Genomic DNA, 15,943 nt, shown 5'->3' with positions numbered 1-15,943 from the left:
AGTTGTGGGCCTTTCTCAGATACCAGAGTCCTGAAATTGTTACATGACGCAGATTGTGCTAGTGCAGGTTCTTATCAAGGTGAGGAGCCGGGTTCCTGGAGCTTCCCAATCCAGCATCTTCCTAGAATCCTCTCCATCCATCATCATGTTTTCTTACGCAGAGTAAGTTGCATCTTAAGAGAAGTAAGGTACCATCGGTGACAAAGGAGTTTCAGGTGAGATAGGTTCATCTTTCATCAAATCTGGGTAACCTCCCGTAAGGTTCTTGATCTTTTTCAGCCTCAGTTTCCTCTCTGAAAGTTAGGGATAGTAATACTAATAGCAAGACTTCTGGGAGGATAAGCGAAACAGTGTAAAATGCATGCTTGAGTGTCCAGCATTCAGAAACCATCTTTTACTGTTATTAGCACCAACCTCCCCCAAGTGATTTTAAAGGCTGTGATGATTTTTACACAGGTCAATGGCTGATGGTGATAAGGGTAATTCTTTCAGGTAAAGTGATGGAGAAATAAGAGTATCGTTTAAATATGTTGGAACAACTTTTTGAAGCAAAGGATGTGGCATAGTGGTTGATGGAGGTGGAGTAAGAGAAAACGTAGCCAAAAGTGTTTTTGAATTCGGTATCAGTAGGAGAAAGTTGGACTGCTGCCACCTGCCCCCCCGCTTTTTCAGAACTAAAAGCAGCTTCAGAAAGGGAACAGTTGAAAGAGACCATAATTATTAGAGTAAGCTTTTGGATCTGGGGGGAGAAGGTAGAATCGGTAACCCTGGTGGAGAGATTCATTTTAGGTTGGAGAGTTCCTGGCCATAGGAAGCTTAAAGAATTTAAGATTTTGTGACTATATTTTGTTAGTTTCTAAGTACGTTATTTTTCCTTTGTTCGGGATTTTGATCTTGGCAAACAGGGATCATATTATCATTTGAAGATCTAATCAGATCCTGCTGATAGAGGAGTATCTCTTACATTTGTTTTAAAGGATCAAAAAGTTTGTCATACTTCTGGAAATATTTTTAAAACCAAGATGAAGGCTCCCAATATTTAACATTTCCTGAGTTTTTGGTTTTTTTCTTTGCTTCATGGTACTTGAATATGGAAGGATGTGGCTGGCCCCCAGTATGATTTTTGTAAGGTGTAGCTCTGTAAAGGGCTTATTATTTTGTACAATTGAAGCTTTGAAGAATATTGTACTTTGTCACCTGATTAAAAGTAATAAGGTTCTTGAGTGAAACAGAATATGCTGGTTTGAAGTGTAATGTCTGAGTCTACAATAATTTTAGCATACTTATTTTTGACCCAAAAGAGCAGAGAGAAACAGAATTCTGAGTCACATGGGCTTTTATTCTTCCCCCACAAAAACAGATATCAGTACGGGTTTTTAAAAGTGTAACTCTGATTTTTAAATTATTTCAGAACTTGTGATATTTAAAGATGCTCTTTAAAAGAAAAAAGTGAATACAGTAAAATTTTTAGTTTTCACTTGCTTTGTGTGGTTTAGGTATCAAATTTGACATTTTGTTATGCATTTGAGCCCTTTGAAATATTTTAATTTGTGAAAATTGTTATTTCATCTCTTCGGTTTCCATACTTTAAAAATTTTCTGCCACAGATGCTTTTGAGGAGTTAAGAGTTCTGCTAAATTGAATGCCCAATCTGTCTGTGCTTTTGAGGTGTTTTCGTTCCTTCCTGGCCTGTGGCCAGATGACCACCTGTGTACAGATCAGTAGGTGTGGTGACCCAGCTGTGTTATTCTGTCATGCCAGTTGTGGTCTCTCCAAGATTTTCCATCTTCCTTGGATGGCCACGGCCATTTCTTTCTGGTTTTGGCTTGCACCAGTCGGCCTTCAAAGATCTTTTGTTTTCTGACAGTTGAAGAAATTGGTTGGCGTTCTTACCTTTAGACAATTATTTAATTGTTTACAGATAACTGAAAGTATCTACCAAAGGTTTCTAATGATGATTCCTTTTATTTTGTTGGAGCTTTGTCATATCGAAATGACTGGTCATTATAATTCCTGGTGATAGAATTGTTTTTAACCCAAAGAGCGTCAAAAGCTCATTCTTTCTTTTTGGATTTTTTTGTTGTGCGTATTTTTCCTGTGTGTTATGACAAATCTCCCTTTTTAACTGTAAGGCATAGTAGATTTAATGCTTGAGATCGTGCTATTATAACGTTCTTGGAGAAATATGCTTTATTGAAATTTTCACTTTATCAAAATAATACAGAGCATTGTTTTGATAACTGCAGATAAAGATGAACCTATCTTATACAATATTGAGTTTAGAACTTCAAACACATATCACATCAACAATCCTAATTAACCCCGGGGGAGCAGTTTAGTGAAGAATATTTTGAATTCTTAATGTGACATTTATACTTACTGGCTTATTTTGATTATTATAAATGTTTCTGAATATCACCTGGTTTTATTAAAATGTTTTAGTGAATTTTCATGAGTGAGTTTTCCATGGGGGTTACATTTCCACCTTTCTGAAGTGAGCCAGTAGGAAAATATGACTTGGTTTCCGCAGTTGATTTAAGCCAACCTCTCAGCAGCACATCTGGTCCATAAAGTTAGGTACACCTGGAACATGGATAATGCATAATTATTTCCTCACAGAATTGTTTAGAGCAGTCACATTAGACAACCAGTGGCCGGCACTTAGTGTTCACTTACTAGGTACAGACACTGAGTCCTTTACATGTGTTAATTCGTTTATGTTATAAATGTTTCAAATGCGCGTTTCCCTTTCCTTCTTTTCTGTCTTCCTTCTCCTTCAGGCGGGTGTCCCTCGAGAGAGTTACTTTTAAGATACAGCCCAAGTCAGAAATAGTAGTAGCTTTTATTAAGATTTGCCACTTCAGGGGCGCCTAGGCGGCTCAGTTGGTTACGCCTCTGACTTCAGCTCAGGTCGTGATCTCGTGGTGCATGGGTTTGAGCCCCGAGTCAGGCTCTGTGCTGACAGCTTGGAGCCTGGAGCCTGCTTCGGATTCTGCGTCTCCCTCTCTCTCTGCCCTTCCCCCGCTCGCTCTCTCTCTCTCTCTCTCTCTCTCTCTCTCTCAAAAACAAACATTAAAAAAAAAAAGTTTCTCAGTTTCATTTATGGAGCTCTCCATTGGTGATAGAAATAAGGGAAAGGGGTCAGGTCAGGAGACTCGAAGTAGTATCAGGAGGTCCAGAGAGCAGACCCCCGGCAAGAGCGCTGACTGACCCAGACGAACGCGCGTCGTCGGGGGTGTAACCGGGGATGGAACGGTAGGGCCTGAGCATGTCTTGGTGCCACTTGAAGAGAAAGGCAGAGAGGACCCGAGCAGTAGAATATAAAAAGATGTGGCAAATCACACGAGTTGACATAAAAAGATGTGGCAAATCACACGAGTTGACACATTTTGCCCCTGAGCCAGTAGGAGGATGAAAAACAAAATTTGTAAACAGAGAGGAGATAACTGGTGTGGGCTCGTGGATGAAAAAGCAGCTTAGCCTTAGGTTTCCAAAGGATAAAAGAGAGACACACATGTTTTAGAGAAATAACTTCGTGTACAGGACCATAAGGACTGGCCACATTACTTGTACGCCACGTCAGCTGGTTGATGGTTTTATTGCTTGCATCCATACATAGCTAGGATGTTTGACACACATTTATTCTGGGGAGTCAGATTGGTATGGAAACAGCATGAAGTTCGAAATTCAGCAGGCCTTGAGGCGCCTGGGTGGCTCGGTCAGTTAAGCGTCCGACTTTGGCTTGGGTCATGATCTCCAGGTTCACGGGTTCAAGCCCCACATCAGGTTCTCTGCTGAAAGCTCAGAGCCTGGAGCCTGCTTTGGATTCTGGGTCTCCCTCTCTCTTAGCCCCTCCCCCGCTCATGCTCTGTCTCTGTCTCTCAAAAGTAAACGAACATTAACAAAATTTAAAAAGAAAGAAAAAGGCCATTCGGCAGCCCTAGATTTGAATCTCAGCTATGACATGTCTTGAGCAAGCTACTTAACCAGACTTCCCCCCTACCTGCACTCAGTTTTACTGAGACATAGTTGACATATAACATTTAAGCTCAAATTATGCAATGTAATGATTTGATATATGTATATATATGAAATGCTTACTACAGTCCCTTTAGTTAACCTATTTCACTTCACATAATTCTTTTTTCTTGTGATAAGAGCTTTAAAGATCTAGCTCTCAGAAATTTTCAAATATATGATACAATAGTGGCAATTATAATCACCATTACACCTGTGGAACTTAAGTATCTTAGAACTAGAGGCTTATACCTTCACATTACCTTCACCCGTTTCCCACCCACACTCCCCATTTCTGGGAACCACCAGTCTCTTCTGTGTTGCTAGGAGTTTGTTTTTGGGTTCCACCTATAAGTGAGGTCATACACTATTTGTGTTTCTGTCTGACTTACTTCACGTAGCATAATGCTGTCAGTGTTCATCCATGTTGTTGCAAATGGCAAGATTTCCTTCTTTTTTATGGCCGAATAATGTTCCATTGTGCATGTGTGTGTATACACACACACACACACACACACACCATATTTTTTATTCATTGGGTTATCTGTCGGAGAAACTTAAGTTGTTTCCATGTCTTGGCTCTAGTAAATAATGCAGTGAAAATGAGCATGCAGATACCTCTTTGAGATAGTGACTCCCTTTCTTTTGGACATATACTCAGAAGTGCAATTGTTGGATCATGTAGTTGTTGTATTTTTAACTTTTTGAGGAACCTCCGTACTATTTTTTTATAGTGGCTGGACCAGCACTGGCCACCCACAGTGGCCAAATATTTCCTTTCTTTTGTCTACATCCTTGCCAACACTTGTTATTTCTTGTCTTTTTGATAATAGCCTTTCCAAAAGGTGTGAGGTGATATCTCATTGTGGCTTTGATTTATGTTTTCTTAACGATCAGTGCTGTTGAGCACCTTTTGAGGTACCTATTGGCCATTTGAATATCTTCTTTGGCCATTTTGAATTGGATTATTTGTTTTCATTGTTGAGTTCCTTATATATTTTGGGTATAAAGCCCCCATCAGATATTATGGATCTCTTATTATGGAATGATAATCAAATATTTAAATGAACTTATTAGGAATTAGATATGTGGTTTGAAAATATTTTCTCCCATCTTGTAGGTTGCCTTTTCATTTTGTTGATTATTTCTTTTGCTGTGCAGAAGCTTTTTAGTTTGATGTAGTCCCACTTGTTTGTTTTTGATTTTGTTGCTGTGCGTAAGTATCACATCTGAAAAGTAATTGCCAAGACCCATGTCAAGGAAGTTTCTTCCTGTGTTTTCTTCTAGAACTTTTATGGTTTTCTACAGTCTTACACTTAAGGTTTCAGTCCATTTCAAATTAATCCTTGTGAGTGGTATAAGACCGTGGTCTTGTTTCATTCTTCTGCGTGGGAGCATCCAGTTTTCCTGGCAACATTTATTGAATAGACTAACCTTTTCTCCATTGAGTATTCAGTGAATCAAGTACTAGTTGAGTGTATACACATAGGCTTACTTCTGGGCTCTTCATTCATTTCCATTAGTCTGTTTGCCTGTTTTTATGCCAATACCAGGCTCTTTTGATCACTATGCCATTGTAATCTTGTGTGAAATCAGTAAATGTGATGCTTCCAACAATGTTCTTCTTTCTTGGGATTGTGTTGGCTATTAAGAGTCTTTTGTAGTTCCACACCAATTGTAGGATTGTTTTCTTTTTCCTTAAAAAATGCCATTGGATCTTGATAGGGATTATGTGACGTCTATAGATGCTTTTGCGTAGTATGGACATTTTAACAATATTAAATCTTCCCATCCATCGGCATAGGACATGTTTCCAATTATTTGTATCTTCTTCAGTTTTTTCCATCAGTATCTTATTGTTTTCAGCGTATAGGTTTTTTTTTACCTCTTTGGTTAAATTTATTTCTAAATATTTTATTGTTTTTGGTGTTGTCATAAATGATATTTTCTTTATTTCTTTTTCAGATAAATTTTTGCTAGTGTATAGAAATGCTAGCCTTTTTTTTTTTAATTTTTTTTTTCAACGTTTATTTATTTTTGGGACAGAGAGAGACAGAGCATGAACGGGGGAGGGGCAGAGAGAGAGGGAGACACAGAATCGGAAGCAGGCTCCAGGCTCTGAGCCATCAGCCCAGAGCCTGACACGGGGCTCGAACTCACGGACCACAAGATCGTGACCTGGCTGAAGTCGGACGCTTAACCGACTGCGCCACCCAGGCGCCCCAATGCTAGCCTTTTTTGTATGTTGATTTGGTATTCTCTAACTTTACTGAATTCATTGAATAGATCTAACACTTTTCTTGGTGAAGTTTTTGGGATTTTTTTAATGTGTATAAGATCATGTCATCTACAAATGTAATTGTACTCTTCCTCTCCAATTAAGATGCCTTTTATTTCTTTTTCTTGCCTAATTACTCTGGTAGGACTTAAATCACTGTGTTGATGGGAGTACCATTCCTATTTAGAGTGGATAGCTTTGTCTTGTTTTTGACCTTAGAGAAAAAACTTTGAACTTTCACCATTGAGTATGATGTGGACTTTTCACATATGGTCTTTATTGTGTTGTGGTACAGTATTCTACACCCAATTTGTTGAGAGTTCTTATTATGAATGGATGTTGACTTGTGTCAGATAGTTTTTCTGCATCTATTGAGATAAACATATAATTTTTATCCTTAATTCTATTAATGTGTTGTATCACATTTATTCATCTGTGTCTGTTGAATCATCATTGTTTCCACGGGATGAATTCTACTTGATGATGGTGTATGATCCTTGTAGTATATTGAATTTAGTTTCCTAGTATTCTGTTGAGATTTTTTGCATCCTGTATTCATGAGGGATATTGACCTATAGTTTTCTTTTCTTGAAGTGTCCTTATCTGGCTTTGATATCAGGATAATACCAACTTTGTAAAATGAGTTTGAGAGTGTTCGCTCCTCTTCTGCTTTTTAGAAGAGTTTGAAAAGAATTGGTATTCATTTTTTTAGGTATTTGATAAAATGCAACAGTGAAACCATGTGCTCCTGTGCCTTTTGATGGTAGGATATGATATGATCTCTTTACTTATTATTGGTCTATTCAGATTTTCTGTTTCCTCATGATTTAACTTTTGTGGGTTGTATGTTTCTGGGAATTTGTGTGTTTAAGATTGGCCAATTTTTGGCCTGTAGTTGTTCATAGTATCTTAAGACTTGTATTTCTGTGGTATCAACTGTATTGTCAGACAGTTTTGAAGTAGATTCTTCATCTGTAAGATGGAGATAGTAACATTCAACTCTAGAATGATGAATGAGATAATGTGTATAAAACATCTAGAAAACTATCTGATGCTTAATCAAGGCTAAACAAAAGTGAATTAGTCTTGGGGCGCCTGGGTGGCTCAGTCAGTTAAGCGTCCGACTTCAGCCCAAGTCATGATCTGGCGGTTCACAATTTCGTGCCTGGCATTGGACTCTGTCCTGACAGTTCAGAGCTTGGGAACCTGCTTCTGATTCTGTGTCTCCCTCTCTCTCTGTCCCTCCCTGGCTCACACTCTGTCTCTGTCCCTGTCTCTCTCTCTCAAAAGTAAATAAACATTAAAAAAATTTTTTTTTTTTTAAAAGTGAGTTACTTTCCTAGGGAGAGGCCAACAATAATTTTCTCTTTTCCCTTCTCATGAAACAGATGGGAATTGAAAAGAGAAGACCGATAGCAATTGGGAGACTAGAATTTGTGCTAATAAGAAAGAGGCCATGATCTGTGTTTTATCTAAAAACAAAACAAAACAAAAAAATGGCTTAAGAAAAGAGGGTTAGTTTTTTAAGATTATATAATTGGATAAACAGTAAAAATCATTTCAAGTGTATGTGTTACTTAAGAGTGCCATGCAGGGGCACGTGGGTGGCTCAGTCGGTTGGGCATCTGACTTTGGTTCAGGTCATAATCTCATGGTTCCTGAGTTTGAGCCCCGTATTAGGCTCTGTGCTGTCAGCTCACAGCCTGCTTCAGATCCCTTGTCTCCCTCTCTCTCTCTCTGCCCTCCCCACTCCCCACATACTCTCTCTCAAAAATAAGAAAACAATAAAAAAAAAAAGTGCCATGCAAAAATTACCAAAAATTAAGCATTACATATTTGGCCGCTGAGTACAGTGATTCATATATATTTATAGTCAAATATTAACAAAATTACACATTGGTCAGGTTCAATTATTAAAAGTTCAGTTTTCCTCATTTTGAAATTTTAAAGCATTTGTGTGATGATGGTGTTTTAAACCATGATACTCATTGTAACAGTTGAATCAATGAAGTTTTTTTTTTTCGTTTGGTTTTGTTTGGTCGTGTTAAGCCTTTTTGGTGTAGGACTGTTCAATTATTAAAAGTTCAGTTTTCCTCATTTTGAAATTTTAAAGCATTTGTGTGATGATGGTGTTTTAAACCATGATACTCATTGTAACAGTTGAATCAATGAAGTTTTTTTTTTTCGTTTGGTTTTGTTTGGTGGTGTTAAGCCTTTTTGGTGTAGGACTGTTTTATTATGTTGTAGCTGTTTCTTTTATTTTTTTTTAATTTTTTAAATGTTTTTATTTATTTTTGAGACAGAGACAGAGCATGAGCAGGGGAGGGGCAGAGAGAGAGGGAGACACAGAATCTGAAGCAGCCTCCAGGCTCCATCGATGCGGGTCTTGAACTCACAGACTGTGAGATCATGACCCGAGCTGAAGTCGGACGCTTAACTGACTGAGCCACCCAGGTGTCCCGCTGTTTCTTTTATAATAACAAAATTTATTTAAATTACATTAAAAAATTATGAGAGTAGAGCCAACATTTTAGTTTTTCAAAGATAATTCTCTATCATGTCTACAGAATATTGGGATTTTTTTTTCAAAACTAATATGTTCTTCTCCTTGTTTAATTTCTCTAATATAATCTTAGGGAGTATTCATTGGACTTGTTTTAATATTCATTTTTTTCTGACTTCAGGAGTGAAAAATACTGTCTTAAAATTTCTAAGGCTATGGTGTATTTTTTTGTGAGAATGCTATGTTGCCTCTTTATTCTTATATCATTAGTTACATGAATATGCATTATCATTTATAAATAATACAGTATACATAAGCAATACTACATTTTTATTTTTATGATGGCCAAGCAATGTCAGTGGTTTAAAAAAATCTTGAATTTCTTTTCATTAATCATTGTAAGTATTTATAAACTTTGTTCCTCATGGATATGTTCATTTGAAGATAATACTATGTGATTTGTACAACCATTTTTGAGTAGTTGAAACTTAAAAGAATTGCAAATTGAAATTTCTTTGCCTGGTGGAAATAAGTATGAAGTATGCCATATAAAGTGGCACATGTCACTAAGCTACCATTTTGGTGTATGTTTTGGGTGTTTTTTTCCCATGCTAAGTATGTACTGACTTTAAAAATTGGAGCTTCATTTATTGCTATCATTTGAACAGGTGTCTCAATGCTTGTACCTACTGCAAAACTAAACATGCCAGAGGGAATTTGGCGAGTTATCCAATTGATGAACTAGTCGATAGAGCCAAACAGTCTTTTCAAGGTAAGAGTTTCTAGAATTATGTGCTCTTTGACCACTCTTCTGTCTCCGTATGATGTATCTTGAACTTTATCACCCATTTTCACTTAATAGAAAAGACAAAAAAAAAAAAATGATTGACCATCTGAAGTGTGTTAAGACTTTTGTGGACTGAGGTGAAATACTTTTCAAGATTTCTGCCTCTTTCTTTGGTAATTTTTGGACCATTTAGAAAATAGAGTGAGTAAGTGTTTCCAGGAGTGTTGGAAAAGGTAGATTCTACTATCAACTAATAAAGTTAGCCCTCTTTATCTGCAGGACTGTTGGACCAGTGCAGAATGGCGCTGGTAGAGAGTCCTAATGAGAATAATTCCTTGTGTGGGTGGCCAGTTACTTCTGAATCATCAGTTGCTGGAAAATGTGATTGTTTAGGTATCTCTCAGCATATAATAAGACTTATCTTTAACATGAGTCACGGCTGCATTGATACATAACTGCTTATTAAACCATAAACTCCCTCTTTTGTCTTTGTTTATAGTATGTGTGTATAACATTGGTGTTTCTTTACGCCCAGCGTGATAGAATCTATTGTCTCATAATCTTGTGGGTTAATAGTTATTGGCGATGTACTTTCCCTTTTAACACGTAAGTCAAATGCTGCTTTTAGTACACCCTCAAAGTCATAGTATGAGTTCTTTATTTAAATAGTACTTTAAATAAAGTGAGCGTTTTTTTATTTAATCTATGTAAAGCTTTTGTCAACGTGAATTTGGAATGCTCTTTGTAATAGAAAAGTACCCTTGACTGATTAACATCTAACAATTTTTTTTTCCTTCATTCACATTCCACTTGTATTGAACAAGAAATAAAAGGCAACACACCGACTCTTACCAATATTCTGTTTCAGAGCCAGGTAATTATCTTATCTGAAGAAGAGTCTCAGTGATTGTCTTCTGTACAACACGACTATGTTAAGGCTTTTTCAGAAAGGGCATAAATTTGCACAGGAACTTAATCTACTTGAAAAATGATGCCTTTGCTGGTATTCTGAGTTGGTGTTTATTTTTCCCCACATCTGTCAGATAATGGGGATATTAAAACTCTATGGTGTGTCCACCAAACACTGCAAATTGGTAGGAGTATGATTTAGTTCTTTCAAAGGACTTTTCCAACATTATGCATTTCTAACTGCAACTAAATATAACTGGAAAGAATCTTCTGTTTTTACTCTGACAGTTTATTTTACAAACGTGAAACTGTTCAGTCACCGTCTAGAAAGTGAATGTATTCCCTTGGCTCCCTTGTATCTATCCCCCACCTATAACCTATACTGACATTTTGACGTGATTGCTTCGTGACTCAGCATGGACACATTTATGTATTACATTTGACTTGAGGTAAAAACCAGAAAGGAATAATCCTAGTTTTTATAAACTATAGAATTTTGCTAAAGATACCCAGCTCAGCTCTCTGACACATCTTTAGAAATGCCCCCTGAGCAATACAAGTACGGTTGTGTGACTGCTGCAGACTTTAGTCGTCACTGACCATCGTCACATCCAAGTGGGTTGGCCAGTTATGGTGAATGTTTCAAAGTATATGTCAGAGGTCAGCAGTGACTTAGTGTTTATTTATAGACCAAGTATTAGAAGAGATTTACTTAGTATTGCTTTCATCCACATGAGTATGTGTGTGTGTGTCTGCGTATGTGCCTTTTGGTTCCTGACCGTGGAATGTTGCCAATGTAACCTTTTTCTATTGTCTTCTACCTGTATAGTAGAGTCGAAACGAATGCTACTTTCTGGACTGGTGAACTCATTTGGTTGACGTATGGTACTCTTACTAGAATATTGAGATCATAACTTCCTAGGCAAGCCAGTGTGGTTAGGAAAACTTTGAGTCATTAGCTATTTGATGTGCTTTGCCATAGGAGAGTTGGAACTGGAAACAGTGTTCTGCTGCTTACCAGCTCCTATGGTCTGAGGAAGGTACTCGGCCCCTCCAAGCCACGGTTTTCTCATTACTGTGACACTTAGCGCTGCTGGTAGTTAGAATTCCATATAGCTTCTACGAAGTAATTGCCTGTGTTCTTTTTATGAAGCAGACATGTTACTTAAACTGAAGGAATTTAAAGTGAATCCAAGAAGTCTAATTTTGAGTGAGAATATTGGAACATCTATAACAGACATTAATGGCTAGAGTCAAACGACAGGTTTTCTTTTGCTGTTAAAATGTGTTTTATGAAAAACGTCTCTATAAATAGAAACTACTTAGTGTGACAGTTACCTCTCGTTCTCTTAATTTGAGAAAAGCAGATTCATGCTGAGGACGGCCTTACAGTCTTTTTCCACTCCAGGAACTGTCCGTTGCTAACTTACATTTTAGACACACTGAGTTAGTTCATTATCTTTCTTTCTGCAGAAGACGTTGGGATTTTACTGATCTGACAGCATTTCTGTGTTTGAGCTTTAGAATTGTAAAGCATAATTATGAAGGTAAATATAATAGAAGAAAAACCTCTTATCTCTGGGACTCTTGCATATTTAGTTCTTTAGTAATCCAGGTGTTAGGAATATTTTTTGAGCTAGAACCCCTGAAATTCTTCACTACACCATTATTCAGTGGTCCTGTAATTAATAATAAACAGTACAGTTCTTTGAAAAGCTACTTTAAGATGAAAACTCTTAAGTATGCTGTTAATAAATTTTAGTACGAGGAAAGTCAGTGGAAGTTAAAGGAAAAGTACATGTCCTTTCTTTTTCTTAAATTTTTTGACGACTGACTGTGTATGAAAAATACAGAGTGATTTATAAAAACTCTGAACAAATTGTAGAATGGGGATAGGTCCCAGGTTGCCTGTCAGATGATAGAATCAGCACAGCACGGTTTCTTTCTGAATAGCATATTTATGAAATATTTTATATTCATAAAAATTTATTTCTTAGAAGTTTATTTCTCAGTAGTCTAATGAATGAAGAGACTAAGGGTTGACCCAACGGCAAGGGAGCATTCAGAAGAGGTTCTGAAATAATCATGAAATCATTCTGAATGTACAGTGGTTTCCCAAAGAGCTAAAATTACACTGACTATACATTTCGGCTGCCAAAAAACGAGAAAGAGAGCTCGTTGAATTTTGAATGGATAGCATTAAAATCAGAATTACTTATATTTTAAAATAGAAACTTTACCTTTTACCCCCCCAAAAAAATACATATATATTATTTAGTTTATATTTAGTTGGTTTCCTAGCTTTGTGTGGCTTTTTTTTGTTTGTTTGTTTTTGTTTTGTTTTGTTTTTCTTTTTCTCTCATCCTGGTCCCCTTGATATTTTCACCTTCTCAACATGTTTATCATTTTTGTGGCCAGTTCTGAAAAGAAGATTTATCAGGTAACGGCAGCTTCTTAATCTCATTGTTCTAACAGACTTGGGACACCTTCCCCCTCACCTCCTCATCTGGGCTGTGATTTAGGTTTTAAAAATTCCTAGACATCACAGTCTGGGGGGACTGGGGTTTGACGTGGTTGCATTTTAGATATCTAGAAAAACATGTCAAGCTATGACCAGGACTTTGTTGGGGCCAGAATGAATTTACAAGCTAGTGTTTTCTAGGATATTCGTATTGATTTTTCTCTAGCAGGTAATCAATCAGTTTGAGTTGTGTAAGTGATGGCGCAAACCTTTTTAAGTGTGCCGGGTGAGTGGTGTGGAAACAACACCTTTCACTGCCGTCTCTGGAATCAAAATGTGGAGATGATGGATGAGCTATTTTTATAGCTATCGCGTGCTTTTCTAGATCTCATTTGTGTGTCGGTACTGTTTTTTTCTTCCTCATAAATTTAAAAAACCCTCGCAAGAAAGTGGCCTAAACCTGTTATGGAAAGGTAAATAAATTGAGATGAAATATTCAAAGCAGGGAGAAAATTTCTTGGTGCTCAGTGATTTTAATATTCCTGTTGAAATTTTTAAAAAATGAATTCTGTTTTATTTGAGACTTGCAGAGATACTGTCTGCTGTGTGTAGGATTAATTATGAAATGCAACTGGAAAACATTACTTCCTGACCTTTTGTATAGGAAAGGATATGAGCAATATTTGATTTTTGGAAGAATGAACTTAGATTGTTGAGTTACAGCGTATATCAAGCCACATTTATCTCATCACCTTTAGCAATGACTACTATATATTGATTTTGATCAGAGATCAAAAAAGAGATCAGTAATTGCATCCTGTTAATTTATGTGGCAGTTATGAGCGTCTCTTTTATTCCTTTATCTTTTCATTTGTGCCATGTTCAAAGAGAGAAATTTCTTTCTTCCATAGGATTAATAATGTTAATTTGAATGTTATCCATTTGGAGGATTTTAGGCAGCTTACATTAAATGATGGAGCATGTAACGGACCCTGAAAATAAAAGCTGTATAAAATATGTTGTGTTTACAAAAAGGGAAAGTAATTCTACTAACTGGTGAATCCTGGCTCTCCAGAAGAATAAGGAAATATGATTTATGTACTTTGACATGAGTGTGAAAAAGGAAGTATATAGTTTATAATGAAACATATACATGTTTGAGGCTGTAGACACTAAGAATTATGTTCCTTTCCTAAAAGACATTGAATAATGTAATAAAAATCCTTTAGCTGGTAATATATAGAAATGCCAGGTATAGCCTCTACATGGTGTTTTCTCCTGTTGCTTCTTTAAGAAAACCAAAGTATAATATTAAATGGTAACTTTACAAAGAAATTTTAACGAGACACCTACATGCCACGTACATAATACATGTAACTTGGTAAGGGGACCTGATGCCTAAACAGGTATTTGTCCGATATCTGATCTAAATAAGCGAGGTTAATCACTTTGATTTTGAAGAAAGCTAGTTAAGGCTGTCCATGGCAAAGCAGAGTGTAATTTACCTGGCCTCTGCCTCTTCAGATCTCTGAGTTTCTAAGTCAGCGGGGTTCAAACCTTTTTTTAGCAATAAAGGGAATCCTTTCTTCAAATGAAATTTGAAAAGTAAGAGCCAAGGTATCATGGTTGAAGCAGAGGTGAGGCCCTGTTTAATGAGCCCTAACCTCAGAGTCTTTCCTCAGAACATTTAGAATCCAGCTGAATAGTCTGGTGTACAGGTTTTCCCCGCTTTCCGAAAGTAGAGCATCCCTGTGAAATATTTTGAAAGCCCAAGGGGCGTAGAGCAAAGGAGCAGTTACCATTCATTCGTATGGAAAAAACTTTGAGTATTTCCCAGACCCCAAAAATAACCTCTCTCAGGTTTTTTTGATACCTTAGGACACATCTTGCCAGTAGGTCCACAAAATAAGCTAAATGAGCTAAAGCACAGAGGCTCGCAGACACGGTTCAGAGCTGTGGCCGCGTGGTGCTGAGATGCTGAGCGTGGTCCCCAGGGGAGGAGCTCCGAGGGGCCACCCTCGCTGCCCAGGCTGCGCTCTGCCTCCTCCTTCAGCGGCGTGCCGCGAAACATGCTGATGCTGTTTTCACTTTTCGCCTTTTTTCATAAAAACAAAAACCTCTTTGGATTCCTTTGAGTTAGCGGAAAACAGGTAGCAACATGAGTCTTTCATAAAAGCAAAGTGGCCTAAATGTAAACTTGAGAACAATGGGAGATGCCTGTGTTCCTCAATATGCCAATCCAGGTGTGGCAGATGTTTTCCTAAAAGGGCCGGGTGGTAAGTTCTTTAGGCTTTGTGAACCCTAAGGTCTCTGTTGCAACTTCTTTTCCGCCCTTGTAGCATGAAAGCAACCACAGACAATACATAAATGAATGGGTGTGGCTGTGTTCCATTAAAGCTGTATTTGTGATTGGAATTATGGATGAGAGGATTCATTGGTCAGCTTTGGGGAAAGCTAACTTAAAGAAATGAGAGAACAACTCTCTATGGCAGAACTTCCTGTTGTTTCCAATATGCTAATATTTGCCATAAATCCCTGTGAGAGGAGGATGTGGTCTTTAGGGCCAGAGGTTGCTCTCAGGTCAATCAGTGTTCTCCGTCTGGCTGCTCGTTTTAGTCACTCGGCAGTTATAAAACCAAAACCAAACTTCTGTCTGTGTCCCCTCCTGGCAAGTGCACCACACTTCCTGTGGACGGGTGGCCCTGCATTTTCTAAGGTACAGGTCCCTCTAATGTATACCTGGAGCTGAGAACTAGGATTGAGAACCATGAGTTTAGGCAATGTTTGCTGGAAACTGTAAAACAAACCGACCCTTTCCACCTCTGTTGAGAGGGATCTTGAAGAGGAAACCCTGGCCAGTTAGTAAGGAATGAGCTGAGTTTGGGAGGTTGGAAGGACGGCCCAAGCGTTGTGCATTTGCTGACATCCTGGAGTGGTGTCAGAATCCTAAGGTGCTTATTTAAGTTTAAAGGGTACATTGGGTTTTGT

At 37.7% G+C, this 15,943-nt stretch overlaps 1 protein-coding gene across 8 annotated transcripts in view; it reads left to right on the top strand.

The window, feature by feature from the left end:
* CDKAL1 (CDK5 regulatory subunit associated protein 1 like 1) overlaps positions 1 to 15,943 on the top strand; it is a 712,098-nt gene that overhangs the window by 298,153 nt on the left and 398,002 nt on the right. For all 8 annotated transcript variants that reach the window (XM_047858501.1, XM_047858499.1, XM_047858493.1 and 5 more), the window contains one exon: positions 9,467 to 9,570. In XM_047858501.1, the coding sequence (XP_047714457.1) occupies positions 9,467 to 9,570 (104 nt within the window). The remainder of the gene's footprint in view (positions 1 to 9,466; positions 9,571 to 15,943) is intronic.

Source organism: Prionailurus viverrinus, chromosome B2, assembly GCF_022837055.1.
Source record: "Prionailurus viverrinus isolate Anna chromosome B2, UM_Priviv_1.0, whole genome shotgun sequence".
NCBI lineage: Eukaryota > Metazoa > Chordata > Mammalia > Carnivora > Felidae > Prionailurus > Prionailurus viverrinus.
The sequence above is the reverse complement of the archived record's forward strand: the minus strand, read 5'-3'. Positions and strand labels throughout refer to the sequence as shown.